The sequence below is a fragment of the Pelophylax lessonae genome (assembly GCF_965119305.1).
Source record: "Pelophylax lessonae genome assembly, chromosome: 1".
NCBI classification, from domain to species: Eukaryota; Metazoa; Chordata; class Amphibia; order Anura; family Ranidae; genus Pelophylax; species Pelophylax lessonae.
The window spans coordinates 469,524,252-469,546,612 of NC_138768.1; the positions used below are offsets into that span (position 1 = coordinate 469,524,252).

At 43.2% G+C, this 22,361-nt stretch overlaps 1 protein-coding gene across 2 annotated transcripts in view; it reads left to right on the forward strand.

The window, feature by feature from the left end:
• Positions 1 to 21,214, forward strand: part of PALM (paralemmin) — a 115,618-nt gene extending 94,404 nt beyond the window's left edge. Inside the window, exons 4-9 of one of the 2 annotated variants that reach the window (XM_082265817.1) lie at positions 2,602 to 2,732; positions 5,720 to 5,840; positions 16,301 to 16,322; positions 16,456 to 16,515; positions 19,561 to 19,692; positions 20,351 to 21,214. In XM_082265817.1, the coding sequence (XP_082121943.1) occupies positions 2,602 to 2,732; positions 5,720 to 5,840; positions 16,301 to 16,322; positions 16,456 to 16,515; positions 19,561 to 19,692; positions 20,351 to 20,868 (984 nt within the window). In that variant the 3' untranslated portion in view covers positions 20,869 to 21,214. The remainder of the gene's footprint in view (positions 1 to 2,601; positions 2,733 to 5,719; positions 5,841 to 16,300; positions 16,323 to 16,455; positions 16,516 to 19,560; positions 19,693 to 20,350) is intronic. The other variant, XM_082265818.1, reaches the window with a different exon arrangement.
• Positions 21,215 to 22,361: the final 1,147 nt, after the last annotated feature.

Consider the following 22,361-nt stretch of genomic DNA (forward strand, 5'->3'; position numbering starts at 1 on the left):
AGGCACTCAGTTTTTTTCTGCCTAGTCTGGAATAAGAACCTAGTTCCTTCCCGGGATCCTTGGTCCTGGCAATTTTTTTCCTGTGAGATCTTCAATCACCTGCCAGACTGGGCGATGGGCTGGATAATCTAGATCCAGTGGTCATCCCAGTCTGTCCAGCGAGCGCACGCAGACCTTAGCTCCGCGCTAGGTTGGCCGCAGCGTAGTCCCACTGGACGGGGGCTGGCCTACAAGTTAAATGCCTCACGAGGGACCGGTCTCGACCCTAGTCGCAGCATTCCTCCTGGCCGACAGCCCACCCCATTTGGATAGCAAAGGGGTTCTGTCTGAAGCGGTGCCTGCCTGGTTCCTGATATGGAGAATAGCTATTCCCCCGTCTCCCCCTGGAGGGTTTTGGGGTGAACGTGGGCCCCTCCTTGGGACGGTCAGATCCCCAGGTTCTCCTCCTTCCCGTCAGGTACCCCCCCTCTTTTTCATCCGTCCCTTAACCCCCCCCCATCCACATATGTTGGGGCTGTTTGGGTGGTCATACCTAGTGGGGGCTTCTGCCAGGGCCCCCTGTCCTGCCTGGGTCTGTCCTTAAGACCTAGGTTCCCTCCTGGGTATGTCCTTGAGGCCTGGGTTCCCTCCTGGGTCCCTGTAAGCCTTGTTGTGCCGCGTGGGGCCACCATTTCGTTGTAGCCTGTGTGTTTCAATGGACGGCGGCCATGTTCGTGTAGTCCAGCAGCCATTTTACGGTGGCTTGCCATTGAAAATAGCAGCTGCCATGACAGTGAAACCCTTTGGGCGGCAATTTCGGCGGTGGGGGCCCCTCCTCATCCTCTGGTGCTGACTCCTGGATCCTTTCACTTCCTGTCCGCCGCACGTGGAGTGCAGATTATCCTGGTAGCTTTAGATGCCTGTTTCTGCTGGGTGGGGGTCTAGTGGGGTTCTCTCCCTCTCTGCTGAGTATCGCTTGGTGCTTGTGCATGGCGATCTGGTGGTACTGCCAGCGCAGTGGGGGTTGTCCCTTGCAGTGTTTTCACACTTTTTGTGGGGTCCCCCAGGTGACTCATGGAGTCTTTGGAGCACATCTCCCCACCTGATGCCCTCTCTGAGGCCACGGAGCCCTCTGGGTCCCAACCATCCATCAATGCACTGACGTCCTTTGTGTCCCGGGTGGAGGTGGCCTTGGGGAGACGGGCTAGAAAAAGCACCCCTGCATTTCCCTGCCTCATCTGTTTCATCAGATCCTGAATCTGATTCGACCACCGCAGACGTAGGCCACCGTGCTGGGTCTGCAACTACGCGCGCAGAATCCTCCGATAGTGAGGATGATTCCTCCATGTCTGCAACCACGCACAGAAAGGCGCTGGTAGAAGCACTAATTGTATCTGTGTGTGAGACCTTGAAGATATAGGACGCAGCCGCGACAAAGGCGCAGGTTCCCTTTGGCATTCACAAGCCATCCAGAGCACCAGCGCTTTCTCCACTTTGTCGTGGGACAGGAGCATTATCAGTTTGTGGCGTTACCCTTTGGTCTCGCCTCCACTCCTCGGGCCTTTACAAAAGTGTTAGCACCGGTGCTAGCTTTGTTAAACCAACGAGGGATTGCGGTGCTGGGCTACTTGGACGATCTCCTTCTGCGAACGGAGTCTCCAACTGCGCTGGTGGAAAACCTGGAGATCAGAATACGAACTCTGAGGGAGTTCGGCTGGATTCTGAATTTTCAGAAGTCTGCTCTTTTTCCGTCCACAAAGCTGGACTATCTGGGCCTTATTCTGGACTCGGTCTTAGCCAGAGTGCTCCTTCCCCTGGACAAACTCCAGAAATTGCAGGCTGCAGTTCATCTCCTACTGTCCAGCAGATGGTCATCCCTCTCGACTTGCATGCGGGTGCAGGACCTGATGATGTCTACCTTTGAGGCGGTTTTGTTTGCACAGTTCCATAAGAGATCCCTGCAAAGGGAGATTCTGGCCAAATGGGACAAGAATCCGCAGTCTCTGGACAATCAGATCCGGCTGAGTCGGGGAACGAAGGAGTCCCTGATATGGTGTCTTTGGTCTCTGGTGCTTTGGCTGGGCAAATCCTTCCTCCCCTTGTATTGGACAGTGGTCACCACAGATGCCAGCCTGTCTGGCTAGGGAGGCGTCCTCGGCAAGCATTTTGCCCAGGGGATCTGGACACTGAACTCTGAGCCATCAGACTGTGTCTGGACCATTGGACGGATCGTCTTTAGGGTTGTCCAGTGCGCATTCAATCAGACAGTGCCATGGCTGTGGCTTATGTCAATCACCAAGGGGACACAAGAAGTGTCCTGGTTTTTTCTGCCTAGTGTCCTACTCCTGTAGGGGACAATATAACCCAAAGGTTAGGGAGATCAGAAGCTGTGTCCGTCAATGAACATCAGCGAAAATGATTTTACGGTAAATCAAAAATCCAATTTTTCGTTGTTGGACCACTTGTTCTAAGGATGCAATATCTTTTCATTTTATTACTCTTTTTGTTTTTCTTTGTTTTGCCTTTTTGGTTGATCTTGAAATTTCAATGTAACTATGTATTTTTATGAAACTGTTTATAATATTTCCTTTACCTAATTCAAATCTCATTGTCTATATGTAGTCTAAGGCTCTACGAGAGCGTTGGCTTCTTGATGGAGCTCCAGCTTCTACCCCTGAGGAAGATGAGGCCACAAGAAGACAGATGCAAGAAGATGAACTGAAGACCCGGGAGCTTGAGGACAGTATTCAGAGGTATGGGATTTCCTAGCCTTAAACAAACATATAAAAAATACAACATCCTAAATGTATGTCTGTTTAATTATTTTAAATAGGTAAATTAGGCCATTTTTCATTTTGATGTAAACAAGGGAGTGCACATAATCGTAAACTGAAAGCTTAAGAACATAACAATTGGCAGCACTATAATTTGTTGTTCATTTAAAATAAACAATATACACTAATTCAGTATAAGACCCCGTTCACACTGGGGCGACCTGTCAGGCGACCTGGTCGCCTGACAGGTCGCCGTAGTTCGCTCGCCATAGAGAAGCTATGGACCCGTTCTAATAGGAGCGGCACAAGTCGCTCCGACTTAGAAAAAGGGTCCGGAGCTTCTTTGGGGCGACCCGGAGCGACCTGCATAGACTTCAATGTTATGAAGTCCGTGCCGGCCGCTCCAAGGTCGCGGTGCGAGCAGCGCGCCGCGACCTATGAGGTCGCCCCGGCAAGTCGGATCGCCCCAGTGTGAACGGGGCCTAACTCTTTGAGAGTGCATACAAAAAAAAAAAAACAAACTTTGAAGTGCCGGTTCACACATATGCGATGCAGTAACCCTGAAAATCCACTGCGGGTTTTCGCATTGCACTCGACTCGCAGGCTTCCATATGCAAAGCGCTGGGGTTGTCAATACAAAGTTAACGACACCTCCAGATCAGTTCACATATCGCAGTTCGAACTATCAGATCACATAGGTGTGAACACTCATGCGATCTGATTCTGGTGCAGACCAAAAAAAGGGTCCTGTGCGACTTTGATCCAAATGCGATGCAAATTTAGCCATACAATCTGTATGGCTGAATTTGCAACGCTCAGACATCGCATGTGATTTGCATAGCAGTGCGATGCAAATCTCATGTGATGTCTGACATGTGTGAACTGGCACTCAGACATCAGCTGTTTTATGGCTAATTCCTGTAAATCCAGGGATTTTTTTTCTGATGAGTGAAGTATCATAAGATGATGAGTAAGCCTATATATAAAACTTATGACATCTATGGTCATTAAAAAGTGGTGCTCGGTGCGCTCAGTGCATTTAGTTCAAGAAATAAACAGTATACATTTGCTTGTGGACTTTTGCAGTACATTTAAATCATTATCTAAAGAGTTGCAAGGTTTGTCATTTGTGTATTGAAAGAGCCTTTCTTTATACCTCATTAAAAAACAACAATAAAGCTATAATGAGGTGTCACCTTAATTTTTAGTTCAGGAGAAAACTAGAGCCCTCCAATGTCTTTTGTCCTGACACTTCTATATATGAGGCATGCCAAATGTGGGTAAACTTTACATTTAAAAGAGAAGTATGGGATTTCTTTTTTTGTTGAAATCACAATAACCTAGATGGATGCAGCATCAGTCCGATGCTGCATCTGTCCCCTGCTGGTTCTAACTGTGAGAACCGAGCGATTAGACACCACCGATCGCTCGGTTCTCAGAGCTCCCTGAGAAGAGAGCAGTGACTGTCACGGTTGCAATCCTTCCTGAGCCATATGGTCGCGATCCTTCCCGAGCCTGGACCGGCTCTATGACATCAGCAGACAGTGGACTTCAGCCCGCTGTCTGCTGAAAACGGGTCACAGGAGTGCAGAACGGACTGCACTCCTGTAACCGGCTGGAGAAGAGCAGCCAAACAAGCTTTGGCTGTACTTCTCCTTTAAATTAGAAAACCTGCTCAGCAAACATTTTTTACAGTATGTTGTAGCATTCTTAAAGATTAATGTGATTTGTTTACAATGTAATTTTATTATACAGTAACTTTTAGAGTGTCACCAACTCTCTACTATTGCTCACTTCTACTGCCCTAAAGCAGATCTCCAACTTTTGGTGAAGTTTAAGTTGTTTGTTTTGACCAACTATGTACTTCACTAAGACATTGCAGCGGCTGCCAGCACTGTTTGAACCGTATGTAGCCTCAGCTACATACAAGATACAGTGCTGTGTTCCGGCAGTGGTATGTGAACTTCCCATCCCACTCCGGAGATAAAATTAAAATGAGCTGAGCGCTGGTCAGTCATTCACAAGGGGGTTTATATTTTCTGAATTATTACAAATCTTCCTCTGGTTGACTGAGGCGGAAAAGTAACGTCATCCGCCTGCCTATCCATCTTAACCAATCAGAGGAAACTTTGTATTCATTAAGAAAATCAAAAGTTCCCTGTGAATGGCTGGGCAGCACTAAGCACAATTCAATTTTGTTTATGGAAGCTGCCCTGCTTGTCAAACGTTGCCACAGTCTGGACTTTAAACATGTCTGCCTTTGTTCATTTCCATTAAATGGCGAAAGAAGTTTACACAAAAAATATATTGTATTAATTTTTTTCAGGCGGCGATTCTCTAACCACTAAAAGTGATCCAAGTGGCGGATTCGCCGCTGGATCACTTTAAGAAAAGGCAGGAGGGCCTACCCCTCTCCTGTTGCTTTCCGGTGGTTCCCGGGCCTACCTGGATGATGAGCCACGAGAATTGATCCGGCGGCTGTTCACAGCAATGAGCGGAGAAAAGATGGCGTCCGCTCATCTCTATGGTCTAGGAGGACCAGATCAACGTCATGATGTCACTTCTGGTTTCCAGCCCAATGTAAACAAGGCCATGTTCAATGTTAGATTTGGATCTAATGCTTTACCTTGTAGAGGAGAGATTAATTAATTATTAATGTGTATTTTTGAAGTTGTGTTTGAAAAATTGCTGTGCACATATCATTTGACATGAAAAATTGCAGTGACACCATTTTATTCTCTAGGACCTCTGCTAATATATATATATATATATATATATATATATATATATATATATATATGTTTGGGGGTTCTAATTTTCTAGCAAAAAAACACAGATTTTTACATATAAGAGAGAAGTGTTAGACTTGGCCCAGTAGGCAAATGGTTAATAAAATAAAAGAACTATACTTTGTATTTAAACCATATAGTTAGTTCGTATTAATGGTACGCCTTTGTCTACTTCAGGCTGGAGGGAGAAATTGAGTTTCTGGAGAGTGGGTTGTCCAGCACATCCACCAAAGAAAGCCTAGCAGAAGAGACAGCTCATTCAGAGCCTGAGAACCAAGACACTGTCAAAATCCAAAAGGTGAGCCTCTACTTGTAATAGTCTCTACGGCTTGCTGGACCTAGCGAGTTGTGCAGATTGGGATGTGAGATATGGCTGATAGTTGTTACCTGCAAATATCAATTGTTTATTAAAATCTTATAAACATCTGCAAAGTCCTTTATTAATGTAACACGATGCTATCCAGTATGTTAGTCTGTTATTTCTCTGTACAAATCATAATAGGGTTCTCTATAACCTTTAATTGAGACTTATGCTGGATACACACTATACAACTTTTGTTGTTCAATTCTCCTAAGATTTACCTTTTCTATGTAGTGCAAGGGCCTGCCTGATTGCATACAAATTGAAAGTGTTTAGGTTTGACCTCATATTATATGGTTTTGGTAGATCTAAAGGAAAAAGTCTAAAGACAATTGTATAGTGTGTATCCAGCTTTAGTGAGATAGCTAACTTTTCACAAGCTTGTATTGTCATTGTAATAATGCCTGGCTTGGGAGGTAACACTCACAGATGCAGCTATAAATATTGTAAATTATAGTGCCTTTCTCTTTTCATTCATTATAAATAAACTAATGTGAAACATAGCATAAATGTACTTGTCCTAAAACGTCACGTCCATATTTTTGTGCATCATATTTCCTCTTGCTATGCTATGTGATTAACTTGTGTGAGGGCCCAGTCATGGCACTTGCTTTGGGCTGCATTGCTCCGCGCATGCCCAATTCAATAAGAAGTCGAAATCCACTGTTTTCAGTAGGCTCAGTTTCCATCAACACAACACGCTGGGTCAGAATGGACCATGATTTATTTAAATGCTACACAAGCAGCTACAGTGCATCACAGTGCACTGCACCGCATGTTAGGGAAAGTAAAATAATGTAAAATATATTGTTATTTACATGACAATATATATCAACTCACATGGGGATTACCTTTAGTCCATTAATCCTAGACCGCTTCCTGTATTCAGTATATCCACATTCCGACTGGCCTGCAGCCGGGTAATGACGATTGCAGGAAGGACTGGAGGAGCTGGATCAGGCAAAGGCAGTGGTGAACCGCAAGCCTTCCGGAAAAGGCGTAACACGTTTCGGAGCATGCGCACTACGCTCCTTCCTCAGACGTATCTATACGGATACGTCTGGATACGTCTTAGGAAGGAGCGTAGTGTGCATGCTCCGAAACGCATTACGTCATTTCCGGAAGGCTTGCGGTTCACCACTGCCTTTGCCTGATCCAGCTCCTCCAGTCCTTCCTGCAATCGTCATTACCTGGCTGCGGGCCAGTCGGAATGTGGATATGCTGAATACAGGAAGCGGTCTAGGATTAATGGACTAAAGGCAATCCCCATGTGAGTTGATATATATTGTCATGTAAATACATTTTATGCTACACTCAGCGGCGCCTGTTTTCTTCTCTTGTTGCCAGTGGGATTTCTGTCTTTTGCCTGCCAGAGCTGCCCTGAGTTTTACACCAGCACCTGTAGAGCATATGCTCCAGTAGTCCCTGATTGTCTCAACTAATTATCGTTGCTGCACTGGGGTCCTTTCTTTTTGGCACAAGCGCCCAACATCCCTCTTGCCTTGCTCTCTCTCTTTTAGCTAAGGATTCACCCCCCTGCCTGCTGTCAATAATAAGGGGCGCAGACCTGATAAGGAAACTAGTGTCTGTGAATCTCCACCAGGCTTATCCACCACAGGTACATAAATCTGTCGCCCAAATTGACATTTGTCATGTGGAGGCACGAATAAAAACTGTAGAGCAGGGGTGTCAAACTCAATTTCATCAAAGGGCCACATAAGCAGTATGACTGCGCTAAATACAGAGTGCAGAGTTCAGGAGTGCATTAGGTACAGAGTGGGAGGTTTAGGGGTGCACAGTGTGCAACCCAACCCCCCCAAAGCGTTCTGTAAGTTTAGCAGCAGTTATGAGCATTTGAGGTTAGAAGTGTTTTTTAAAGACAAGCTCAGGAGACCCTCCCAAATGCATGAAAAACGAGTAAGTTATTAAATATTTCAGCCATTCTGTGAGAAAAGAGAGCGCAGCAGCAGAGAGAGCAGTGTGCTTGTAGATAGCTGCCTTATTTTTTGTGTTTTCACAATATACCCGTCATGAGCATGTGTGAGGAAATGCTTCTGATGTTGCTGTTACTGAGGCTCCGAAGACATAGAAAATTGCACGAGAGGACCAGAGTTCATTGCTATTGAACTCATCCATTGATACAGGCAACAGCATGTGGTGAAATTTGGGTTTTTCAACATTTTTATACGTTCAAAAAGGATCAGAAATGTTTTCCCCTTTAAAAAATGCTTATAAACGCAGTTTAGCAAGTTTACACGTGGTTACAAGCATTTAATGTTTGAAACGCCGGTAACCAACAGTCCTGAACTGAAGTTTTCTGCTTTCAAAAAAAATTCCAGTAACCTCAACTGCCTCTAAACTACTATAAACAACTGAGTGTACATGGACACAAAAGATAACATTGAGGAGAGTTCAGGGGCTGCTGAAATAACGCCCAAATGCTCCTAAACTTCACTTTAGCAGCTGTAGTGTACATGAGGCCTATAGTCAGACATGGGGATAGATTTACTAAAACTGGAGCACTGTACATAGTAGCCAATCAGATTCTAACTTCAGTTCAATTAAGCTTTGACAATACGTTCCGCATTGAACGCGGGTCCGAAATTGTGCGAGTTCATCTGATTTCAAACCCCATTTCAGTGTGAGTACGGCAGCCATTTGAATGACATCTGTGCGGGCTCTTGCACAGATGTCTATTGAAATCGCCTTCGAAGTCCCCAAAAAGTGGGCAGGAACTACTTTTGGAAATCAGTGTGGTGCCGCAAAGTCGACTTCACACCGATTGGCACAGTGTAGTTGCTGGCAATAGGCTGCGATTTGGCAGGCAATTTGACATGTCAAATCACGCCGATGTGAACAGGGGCTAAAACCTGGAAGCAGAATGGTTTCTATGCACAGCTGCGCCAGATTTTGAGCACGCCAGTTTTAGTAAATCCCCCCTGTATGTCTGCACAGTGTCCTGTGTCCCCCACCATCCACTATCAGCAAGAAGAGATGCATGGTCACATGACAGTATGTATTAGAAAGTCTCAAATTGTATGTTCACAACTAGTGTCACATTGTATGTTCACAACTATTATAAAGTATGGAATGTTATGTTGTGCTAAAAAGTTTACTCAAACTGGTTTTGTTTTCTGTAGAAGTGTGTGGCATATTCCACCCATGGACAGGATGTGACAACCACTTTATCTTATCTTTATAACAGTGATTTAGTGCTTTGGGACCTGTTCACACAGTCTGAATCATCCCTACAGGTTGTCATGCATAGTCGTTTTGAGTTCCTGCCTGTTCTCTGCTTGGCACCACAGAGGGTAGGCTTGGAAGTTAACCACTTAAGCCCCGGAAGGTTTTACCCCCATTCCGACCAGGGGGTTTTTTGCGATTCTGCACTGCATGACTTTAACGGACAATTGCACGGTCGTGCAACGCTGTACCTAAACTAATTTGACTTCCTTTTTTCCCCACAAACAGAGCTTTCTTTTGGTGGTATTTGATCACCTGTGCGATTTTTACTTTTTGCGCTATAAACAAAAAAAGAGTGTCAATTTTGCAAAAATAACATATTTTTTTTTTCTTACATTTTTTTATATGAAATTCCCCAAAAAAAAATGTAAAAATCAAAATTTTTTAACATTTTTGGCCAATTTGTTTTCTGCTACATATGTTTGGTAAAAAAAATCGTAAAAAGCGTATTTTGATTGGTTTGCGCAAAAGTTATTGCGTTTACTAACTAAGGGAAAGATTTTTGTCATTTTTGGTGTTTTTTTTAACGCGTAATGGCGGCGATCTGCAATTTTTTTTGCGGTACTGCGACATTGCGGCAGACAGATCGGACCCTTGACTGACATTTTTGACACTTTTGGGGTTACCAGTGACATTACTGCAGTAATCAGTGCTATATATATGCACTGTTACTGCAAAATGACACTGGCAGGGAAGGGGTTAACTTTATTGGGGAAGGAGGGGTTAAGTGTGTCCCTAGGGGCGTGCTTCTAACTGTGATTGGATGTGGCTACTGGTGTAAGAACAGTGATCAACGGTCCTACATAGAAGAACCGTATGATCACTATTCCTACACAGGGGAGAATGACAGGCGGCTTGTTTACATCAGCCGTCTGCCTTTCTCCCTCTCCACTGACGATCGCCGAGTGACCCGATGTCCGCCGGTCACACGCACGGACTTCCTAGGGAACGAGCCGGGGCGGGCGCGCGCCTCCGCGGGCGCGCGCTCGCCCGCTATTGGCTCACAAGCAAGTGACAGGCAAGTGACGTACCGGTACGTCACTTTGCCTGGCCGGGGCTGACCACCGCAGTATATGTACTTGTGGCGGTGGCGGTCAGCAACCGGTTAAAGCAATATCAAACCCAAAAGCAAACATTTTTCATATTGCTGCTTACCTAGTCTTAGATGTGATGGCTGTGTTAATTTTCTCTTTATGCTTGCTTTCTTTCTTTCATTTTAACCTAGTGATCCAGACAGTAAGTCTGTTGTTTTTCAAAAGAACAAGCTCTCTTCCAGATGTATCAGTTTGCAGGATGAGACAAACCATTTAACACTGGCAGGGGTGCTCACAATGATCATGTAAAACCTTTATCCCAAAAGGAAAAAACACTGTTTGCTGTAACTGCTTATTACGTATTAGCTCGAGTTGGTCTTTAATTTAAAAATACTAGTACATTTAACACTGCCCCCCCTAAGACTGACAATGCTGCTGTCCACTGTGCCCCCTGTGCTTATTCATCCAGAGTAGAGGCACTGTAATACAGGAGGTGTTACTGGCTAGATCACCAGCTGACAACAGAGAGAAAAAAAGCCTAAAAAAGGAGAACTACATATCTAATAATTGATAAGCTGTTATACAGGCACATCTCAAAAAAATTAGCATATCATCAAAAAAGGTAATTTATTTTAATAATTCAATTCAAAAAGTTAAACTCATATACTGTATTATATAGATACATTACACACGTAGTGATATATTTCAAGAATTCCGTTCTTTTAATTTTGGTGATTATGGCTTACAAATTATAAAAACCCAAAATTCAGTATCTCACGAGATTAGAATATTATATATAAAGAAAAAGGCAGCACCAATTTGAATAAATTAGAGTACAATAATAATCATAGCCCATATAAAAAGTCCATAACAAGGGTGAACAAGAAGGTTTTCTCCATACACCAGTGAATGAAATGGAAACATAATGCAAACACCACGTGGATATAAGGTGAACTGCTTACCAGATAGTGTTGACCCTCAAATGATAGAGAGGTCAACACCAGCGTGGGTCATAGTAATGTCATCTGCTGGTGTCGGTCCATTGTGTTTTATCATGTCCAAAGTCAGCGAAGCCCTCTATCAGGAAATTCTAGAGCACTTCATGCTTCCCTCTGCTGACCAGCTTTATGGAGATGCTGATTTCATTTTCCAGCAGGCCTTAGCACCTGCCAACACTGCCAAAAGTACCAATACCTGGTTTAGTGATCATGGGATCACTGTGCTTGATTGGCCAGCAAAGTCGCTAGATCTCTAAACTACAGCCCTCCAGCTGTTGCGGGACTACATGTTCCATGAGGCATTGTACAACTCTGACATGCACAGACATGACTAGGCATGATGGGAATTGTAGTTCCTGAACAACTAGAGGGCCATAGTTTAAAGACCCCTGCCATAGACAATCTGTGGGGTATTGTCAAGAGAAAGATGAGAGACACCAGACCCAACAATGCAGATGAATCTATAAAATATATGAGTTTCACTTTTTGGATTGAATTACTTTAATATATTACCTTTTTAAAGATATTCTAATTTTATGAGATGTACCTGTATATCACACATTTGGTTTTGGGTTTAATAACACTTTGAGCTGTCATCTCCAGGCTACAGACCAAAAACAATGTGCAGTCACCTTAGTGGCAGAGATTCCTTCATTCACCTAATTTGTGTGGATGGAGGAATCCGATTTTTGTTCAGTCTGCTGACTGACTGAAAAAAAAAAAAAAAAAAACGAACCTAGTATGGTCATCTTTAGCTGACCATACTAGGTTCGTTTATTTTGTTTTTTTTGTTTTTTGTTTTTTCATTCAATCAGCAGACTGAACAAAAATTGGATTTCTCCATCCACACAAATGAGGTGAATGAAGGAATCTCCGCCACCAATACATTGTAGGGCATTGTTGTCTGGCTTGGCTAGTGGATCTGTAATCATTTACTAACAAATAGTCTTTTCAGTGTAAATAAATAAGATAGCTGGTCGAGTGGGGCTATGTCTCCTTTTAGTAATAAGTGGGCTTACGATAAAGAAATGATAGAAAAATAACTCAGCAGTGTGTGGGCATCAGGCTGTACAAAACACTGACAATAAGAGAAGAAAAAGTCTTCCCTTTGCTCAGTAATTAGAATACTGCCCAATAATTGGTATGTGACAAATGATCAGTCTTGAGGTTGGCATTTTGCAGAAACCCACACAACTATGATCATTATTTTAATGTTTTGTAATTGAATGCACATTTTGCATTTTGGTATGAGCACTGTGTATGTCATGGGTTGTGGGTGTTTCTGCAGATTGCTTACTTCAAGACAATATTATTTTCACACATGCAAAAGAAATGACTATAAAATATGAAGACAATCCATAAATAAAAATGGGGATTTGGTCCCACCATATGGCCATATCGTGCTCAAGCCCACCACTACGTCAAAGTACCCCATTATCAGTGGGTCCTACACTATCCATAAAAAAAGGGGTGAATCCAGCCTCTCTAACCCTTGGATTAGAGAGGCTGGATTCATCCTTTTTTATGGATAGTGTAGGACCCACTGATAATGGGGTACTTTGACGTAGTGGTGGGCTTGAGCACGATATGGCCATATGGTGGGACCAAATCCCCATTTTTATTTATGGATTGTCTTCATATTTTATAGTCATTTCTTTTGCATGTGTGTGCTATTCTTTTTTAATATACATGTTGCTTGGTTCATAGCTGCACCGGCTTTAGATATACATGTTCAGGGTGTGCTCCCCCAATTTTTTGCTTGTTTATTATTTTCACATTTGGAGAATATTGCATGCTGAAAAATGTCCTCCCTTTATTAGTTGCACAACACACTGGCTAGTTTCCAGAATTTTTTTCTCAATATGCCTGCAATTCCTTGATCCAACAACCTTTCTTAAAGTCCTTTTGTTAATAAGTGAGTCCTAAGCTACCTAGCAAGACCTTCTAAAACACCAAACAGAAACATTTGTTGGTGGCACTTGTGGCTTTCTGTTAGTATGATTGGTGGGCTCAAATAATGCTTATTCCCCCCAGCACCGTTCATACACAATACCCTCTGTAATTTCTATTTGTGCTGAAGACTGTACTGGAGTGGTCATGGGTGGTTAGGTGGTTGTGTGGAAAAATAGGAAGGGATTCTTCCGGCAGGTTGTGCCCAGGATTTGATAATGGCAATGAAATCTCTTGGGATTTGGGCTGCTGCCTTTTTGGTACAGCCTTATGGCTGGCTTGATGTACTTGTCGCTACTTTCAATAAAGACCGTTTAACCTACCTTTTAGTTCACATTTTTTTGGACACTGGCGATCCTTCTTTCCTACTTTTCCAAATCTGTAATTCCTAGGAACAATGAGATATGGCATAATTACATCACCACTTGCTGTACTGGGTGGAGTTGGGAGTCTGACCCACATGCTTACTGTATACCAATTGATGACAAGTCAGACTCCTGGTATATTTGTGTTCATGTATCTATGGTCCTTCAGGGGCACATTTTGCACACCAAGCACACTATCTCTGTGCAGGGAGCGTACAGCGAGCGATCGCAGCTAAGGCAGGTCATACATTAGGCAATTTTCTTTCCTTCAACCACGGATTGAAGAAAAAATTTCTTGATTCCCCCATCAACACAGCTCGTGTTGATAGGGGAATCCCTCCCGCTGCAGTATTGTATTCTAACAGTAGGAGGTTTCCCCACTGTCAGAATAAAATGATCACTGCTGGCAGCCAGTGTGTATTTTGGTTTTGTGCTGCCCTAGGCAAAACTAAAATTAGGGCGCCCCCCTCCCCCATGTACATTTACCCCACCCCAGAGAGAAAGAGGGTGGCGGGAGAGAGGGTGGTGGGAGAGAGAGAGGGGGTGGGAGGAGAGAGAGTGGGGGGTTATGAAAGAAGGGGGGGATGAGAGAGAGGGGGGATGAGAGAGGGGGGATAAGAGAGAGAGGGGATGAGAGAGGGGGGATTAGAGAGGGAGGGGGTGAGAGAGAGGGAGGGGGAGAGAGAGAGGGGGTGGGTGAGAGAGAGGGGGGTGAGACAAAGAGAGAGGGGGTTGGGAGAGAGGGAGAGGGGGTGGGAGAGGGGGGTAGGAGAGGGAGACCCCCTAGTCCTGCCTGCAGTCCCTCCTGTGTCCCCCTGTCTGTGGGTAGGTGTATGTCCTGTGCACCTACCTCCCGCCCGTCCACATCCTCTGGGCCCTCAGTCAGCCTGTCTTCCTGTTGATGTCCCAGTTGGAAGTGGAGAGGAGGTTTGAGAAGGGCTCTTGGTTCTAGCCAACCTCAAGGGCCGGCCACCCGCCCGCTCACTGTGTGATGATGCAACAGCTCAGCAGCAGCCACTGCTGTTGCCTGCAGATTATGCTTCATTGCCCTGCACCCCACCATCACCGGACTGGTGGAACTCTTTGGGCCCCACAAGTACCCTCCTCCACTTTGAATTATGGGCAGGGCCAGAGAGTCATGGCCGTGATGGTACGGCCGTGACATCACTGGTTGCTAGATACCAGGTGGCTTTAGCAACCAGTGGCAAAAAGGGTCTCAGGTGGAGGCAGGGCGCCCCCCCCCCCCCCTGCGAAGTGCCGCCCTAGGCCTGCGCCCTATTGGCCTAGGCCAAAATACAGCACTGCTGGCAGCTATACCCAGCGGCAGGGATCGCACACAAAAAAACAACAGGCTGCCGACTGATCGATAGATGGGCTTTAGAACAACCAGCCTACCCATAGATGGATTAAAATTCAGCTGTTTCATTAGGAACTGGCCGAATATCGATCCATTGATGACCAGCTTTACTATTTCTTCATCTCTCCTCTCCCCATAATTAAGAAGTGATCACCAGGAGCAAAGAGAAGTGCAGGCAGTATAGTAGCACAGATCTGCCCTCTGCCTACTTCCTCTTGTGAGTGTCTGTCTGAACACTCATCAGAAGGAATCTGACTTCTACTTTCACCCTTCTGCTCAGCTGGGAGGAAACAAGGAGGCAACTTCTCTGGACTCGATCTCCCTTTGGTAAGTGACTATAGAGATGCCATATAGACGCATCGTCAGACCAAGTGGATATTTGTTACTAATACTGGTGCCACATTGTAGTGCAGATATTGGTTTATAGGGCACAAAAACTACAACATTCTTCCCAAAAAATAATCATTTGTTATTTGCTAATTTTTAATGCACATTTCGAAGATCTTTGTCAAAATAGGTGCACTGTGTTGTTTGAGCATCAAATCTGTGCCAAAAACATGTCAGAAATACAATAGGGTCCACTGATTTTTTGCCAGCTTACTGTTATCATTACAAACAGTGTTTTTTTCCCAATGCTACCTGTTTACATAAATGATTTTCACTTACTCTTGCTTCTGCATTCTGCTGACTATCCCTGGAATTCATAAATAGAGTTGAACACTCTTTCGAATTCCATCGCATCGCCCGCAGGACAAATGTTGGTGCTTGTGTCAGATTCATGTATCTGTCAGGGACAGTTACATGAATTTCTCACAAGAGGCAGCACTAAGGCCCACATTTCCACCCAGACACTCTGGGGGGGGGGGGGGGGGATTCAGTAAAGTGTTTACAACACTTTTCTGGCAAAAAGGTCCTTTTGCAGTTCAAAGAGGTGGTGACAGATTCAGATTTTTTTACTGCATCTTCTTACCGACATGTTCTATGATCGTGGGAGCCACCTAGTGGCCATATTGCTGTGTTTTCCTGAAATACCTCAATAAGGTGACATCTTACTTAAAGCTCAGATTCATGGATCAATTTTCTCACTCAAAAAAAAAAGAGCTGTCCCGCTGCCCCTGTTATCTTCTGCACCAGGTACTGACCAGTGAATCACATCACTGCAATTAGACTCTAAAAAACACCACCAAGCCTCAGCTGTCCTTATCATTCCCAGCTGCAGCTGTCAAAGGGCTGTACACAGGTAGAACTATCCCTATTTTGATATACGGAATTTGATCCAGGAGTTCTTCCTTTATCAAAGACAACCACTTTTCCTGTATTTCATTATGTTCCTGTAGAATTTGCCAAAATGATTTTGATGGTTTCATTTTTTCTGATACTTTAACCTAATGTTAACTTCCCTTTCTGATAAACATGCAAGACTAAAGTATTCATTCTCTTTTTATTTCAGACCATAGTGAATGCTGCCAGGGGTAAGTACAATTTGCTTTTCTCTTACATGTGGCACATCATTAAATTCATGCGTAAAAGGCAAATAATTGCCTAAATAATTTAATACTTTGCCAGTTTTTCAGCCTAAGCAGTATCAACCTTCTATGTCCTCAGATCAGAATACTGTACAGTCCCCGGGAAAGAAGACAGATAGTCCAGATATGATGAGAGCAGGTGAGTTCCAGGGTTCACAGCCTATGTTTTGGCAACTTATTCTATGCTGGGCACCCTGGCTTCCACAGCACCCAGGAAAAAGGCATGGCTGAGCTTTACTTGCTAATACCGACCTAGTGAAGATGGTTAGCACTTGAATTGGTGGTGTAAGCAGTTATGATCTGCAGTAATATATAGCAAGCAATTAGAAGTGAATGCACTACAAACTTGCCAGTAAAAGAGTTCTGGGTGTTTGCTATCTGTTACTGCACTTTATGGTTTATGCCTTTTATTATAAGAGGGCAAAGCAATTGTAATTACACATGGCATTGCCACAAAATTAAAGCAATTTTCACACATACTAAAAAATACCATGGCACTTCATTGCTAACTAACATAGTATTAAAGTGTACCTGTCATGCCATGTTTCTCTTGTTAAAACATTTGGAGCAAAAAATGGTAACTATAGGGGGTATCTTTTAATAATAGCATACATTGACAGATGAGGTCAGTGCACAACTTACGTTTCTGTTTTAGTTCTTGCATACACAGTCATCCCTGTTCAGATAGACAGCAGTGTACTGTTTATTAACAAAGTAAACAAGTACTCTGCGAATCAAAAGTACTGTCTACTTACCTTCTGCTCACTCTTGTACTGCCTATATCCTCTGCTGGCCTTTTCAAGAAAAAACTGGTGGGTATGGAGAGCACATGCCCATAAAATTCACTCTGCCTCCCCACAATGCAGCACTTGGCACCTGAGTGACCAATTGTCTGCTCTGAGTGGGAATGTATACAGCCCTTGATGGAGTTTTGACTTAGTAGCCTGGAACTTGCACAGGAAAGAATACCTAAACTCCCAGAAATACTCACCTCCACCTTCCAGCAATGCAGTTGTTACATCCCTCACCTCACCTGGCTACTTCCGGGTGCCAGATTTTTGGCCTCTTGATTGGCCAGGGGTAGAATGACATCATCCTGCCCGTGCCCACAGTAGTGCACATTGAGCTGCACAGCTCGGTGTGCATTCAATAGAAGACTGCGAGCAGGCAGGTAAGTGTAAGGGAACATGTTCCCTGTGACAGAAGGACACTTAGAGCCCAGTGTTTGCGACTGCAGCACCATCTGGTGATTGCTCTAATCTGTGGTGGTAAAGATCTGAGTGGTTATGGATCAAATTCTGGAAATGATTAACCCTTTTAATGCAACCTTTAAAACTGTGCAGCCACCATTTCATTTCTACATGAGACCAGAAGAGTTTTCAGGTCCCCTGTGCTTCCATCTTGACGCTCACCTGGCTTTTTGTGTGCCTAGGACTGGTGCAGGGAGCTTCAGGGCTGAACTTTTTCAGGGATGACAAGTGGTGCAAGAGATCTGCTCATGCTCCTTACTCTGGGTCCGGGAGACTGAACCTAGAAGTGTTCAGAATTAGGCACTTCTTGGTTCAGAGCTGTCAAATCCCAGGTGGTAGAGGAAAATTAGGCAGCAGTTTTGAAGTCTCAGCCTGCATTAACTAGTGGCAGCGAGGACATCATGGGTTACATAGTTAATCTGGTTAAAAAAAGTCACTGTTCCATCCAGTTCAACCAAAAAAGAAACACACGCACAGAAAAAGAAAACCTCCATATACACTATCCTATACCCACAGTTGATCCAGTGGAAGGCAAAAAAAACAATAAAGCATGATCCAAAAAATCCTAATCCACCAAGAGGCAATCAGATATTCCCTGGATAAACTTTACCTGTAAAGCTGTGGCTATTCGACCTTGTAAAAGTAGTAAATAGGAAAAAAAATTTAAAAATATGTAACAAAAATAGTAAAATGTAATGAAATAAAACTTAAGCATTTAGTATGGTCATGAAGATTTTGATTACCCCCGGACTTATAAGGCCTCATGCACATTGGACAGTATCAAAATGTCAGCAGAAAGATGTAGGTGTAGAAGGCTTTTTTCAGCTTTTTTGCAGTAGCGTTTTTCAGTGGTTTTTTTCGGTTTTTTCATTTTTAGCTTTTTTTTAGAAAAAAATACATTCCGCAAGTATGATTGGTTAGGGGCATCTGACCCCACTAAGAGAAAAAAAATTTTTTTTTACTGGATTTGGCAAGAATATTTTCATATCAACGGGTACTTTTAGGGCACCCATGCATAGCATGGCCTTTGCAATCAAGGCAACACTTTCCAATATGGATTATGAAAATCAGCCTTTTATCACAAAGATGTTGGAAAATCTGTTTGTGAGCAGGCACAGATTGTTGCTTTCGCATGGGGGAAAAGGGAATGAAGCATTTAGGTTAAATAAATAGGCAGTAAAGCAGTAGGCATCAGTATCAAAAATTAGGACAGACATGTACCCAACTGCCATTGCCCATTCTACTCAGTATATAGACTATTGACAATATTGTGAATATTCTGGCTGTCATAAAGTTGACAATAGAATATTGTTATTGTGCTAATTTGGGCAAGTGACAGGTACTCTTTGCATTCGACCTTTTTTGGTATTTTTGCTATAATTATTTTCTACTCGATAAGTAAATAGTGCTTCTGAACAAATCATTACATAATATGCACTAAAATGTTAACATTTTGCCACTGCTTTAGTTTCAGTTGGCAGTCTGCCACAATATCAAACATTGTAACAAAACAAAGAATTTGTGAAAGTAATTTAATAAACTTAAGCGAAAGTTACATTTTATTTTACACAGCTCTGTATGCTTTATTTATTCTTCCTTCAAATGAATTATAGCCAATCTGGAAGCAGTGGCATAATGTCACAACATGTTAACATGCAGTAATGACAATATGAATGCAGTTATACCAAGTAGTGGCACTGACTGTGCTGATCACAGCTTACTGTTGCTAGCCCTGTTGTCCTCACAGCATGATCAGGATCCTGTGCTGGGGATATAGCAAACCAAAGAAATGGACACATTCTCTGCTACCTTTACGCTTCGCTACTTTCATTCTGAGCTCGCAAGCTTTACCTGCTTGTTGCCCCCCCGGCAGAGCGGTGGGAGGGTATTGGGATGCTGTAAAATGTAATGTTGCTGTCCTGTTTGTGTCCCAGCCATGTACTCTGTGGAGATAACAGTAGAGAAGGACAGAATCACAGGGGAGACTAAGGTCCTCTCTAGCAACACTGTGCTCCCCAAAGAGCACCTGCTGCAGGGGGTCAAGGTGTATGAAGATGAACGGAAAGGTAGGGTTCTTTAGAAATATGGGTTTTACCCTCCCCAGACACAGAGGTAATTATGGCTATGAATATATAACATTTTCTCAATTAAAGACATTTTCTTTCTCCTTCTGGATGTCTATAACAGTCTGCGTCAAGATGCCAGGGCAACTACAGATGACCTGGGATTTAAAGTGGATGGAGAAGCCTTTATGACGTTTTTTTCACTTCTTCTTTTCTTTCATTTCATCCGACTACCTGTCCACGATCTACTGTTGTCTAATGATTATATTTTTAAGCATTATGGTAGGCTGTTTACACACATGCCTGGCTTACACACATATACATATATATACTGCTGCGCTTATTTTAAGAAACAATTGAAAGAGTGTTAATGCTCTGGTGAGCCTCTTTAGAGATGCAGAGGCACACTAGTGACATAGCAGTTGGAGCAAAGAGACACACCCAAAATGTTTGATGCTGCAGATTCCAGTGGTGGGTGTCTTAATGTAATTTTACTGACTTTTTTTCCATTTTTTTTTTTTTTTTGTAGCAATGTTCAAGTTTACTGCATTTAAGGATTGTATTTGTTATATCATTTTCAAACACTTGCATGTATACCATTTGATTAATTTATTTATCTTGTTTTTTTGCATTTTTCTCACAATCATTTATTTCCTTTCAGTTGTGCATGCAGTAAGATCTGAGGTGACAATCCCCAATGATACGGTCCACCAGCTGAGTTCAACAGAGGTGGAAGAGCTGATCACAAAGGCAGAGGAAGCAACACTCAGTGAAATTTCCTTAACCTCAGATGAGAAGACCCAGATCAAAAAAGCATCTCCCCGCAAGGAGATTCTTGGTGTGCAGGCTCGACCCCCTCAGACATCACCAGGGCCCGAACAACCAGTAACCATGATTTTCATGGGCTATCAGAATGTGGAGGATGAGAATGAGACAAAGAAAGTTTTGGGTGTGGAAGAAGCTATTACTGCAGAACTGGTCATCATTGGTGATGGGGATGCCCAGCCAGCTGTCGATGGAGACCTACAAGAAAAGGTGCAGCATCCTCCCAATGGTGCTCCCGCAGATACTCCCAACAAGAGTGAGAAGCCAGAGACCAATGACACAGCAGCACCCACGAGTGGAGAACAGGACCTAAGCATGAAGAAACAAAGGTGCAAGTGTTGTAGCGTGATGTAAGCAGGAGAAAGTAGGGGAGGGTTGTGCCTTTCCTCCTCTACTTTACATACCCCTTAAAGCCTAAGATGGGAGCTCCTATGTCACCATGGGGAACTGCTACCCCTTAGCCTTTTTCTCAGTTCCATAAAGGGTTCCCTCTGTTTGCTGCAGCCTTTGAGGGAGCCCTCTTCACAATTTCAAGACTCAGAATGTGGTATCCAGTCTGCCATAAACATTGCTTCCTCTTAAACCTGGAAGGACTGTACAATATATAACCCAATAATTTGAATGACTCAGGCCACACAGAGTTTCCAAGTTAAAGCTTTTCAGACTGTGAAGGAGGCTTTTTCCATGTCACTCACAGGTGTATGAACATGCTGTAATGGCAGAAACAGTTCAACATTTTCTCTTGTTGCCATCCATTGTATTCATTTATGAAGAATTTGCAGTTCTCTCTATAAATTAGGAAAGCTACTGCCAATTTTTACAAAGAAGATGTTCAGCATACACTTCCAAATGCCTCCAATTTGCTCTTCTCCCGATGTTAAGCCTTATTATTGCTCAAGCCTGATTTTCAAGAGAGTACAAAAGCTTACATGAACTGAATATGATGTGGATAACACAGAATTCCTAAAATGAAAATTTGCCTGGAATATTTTCCAACTGGATATAAGAAGCTGAGCAGGAATTAGTAAATTAGGTGAAGATGACTCATACTTGTACAAAACACTACAAGTAATTAAGAGGTATACTGTGATGGAATTTTATGGTCATTTTAATTCTAAGACATCAACAGAAAAAGTGTTAAGGTTTGGACCCTGCTTGGCCCAGCTGTAGGAAGCGTTATGGGATATACAAGATCATAGTCGTTGTTGGATAAATGTGCTACCTGTATAGTTGTACAGGGCCCATCAAAATTTGGATTTTCACCTCTTTTGAACATTTGTGTAACATTATATATATATATATATATATATATATGTGTATACATACATAGTAGGCCTCCCTCTGTAGGTGTATTTCAAGTAAATTGTTATCATAAAGGGTGCCTGTTTTTCCACCTCGATCCTCTCTGCTTGAAACGCGTAAACTCAGCACCCATAGTCTTCTTAAACTCCTAAACTGGAACAGAAAATATAAGGAGATCCTGAGAAGAGAGAACAGGTGTACCTCAGGCATGGGCATCTCAGTTCCTAGTAACAGATGTAAACTGTAATAGGGATGTGTAGGCCAGGAAGTTGTTCTGTATAATTTTCCACCTTTCGACAATTTCAGTGGATACAAAGAAAGTAAGCAAGATTTTCTTTGGTGGGGGTAGGCACTATACTATAATTGTAGACAGCGTGCCATATAATCAAAAGCAGACCCTGTATAAGAGTATACCTGTGTACAATTTAGTTATCATTTCAAATGCCACAACTAAAGGTGCAGAATATTAAACCTGCCATCTATGTTTCTTGTATTTATTGGCATGTAAGAATGCTTAGTAATCATCAGGTGAACTGGAACATGGC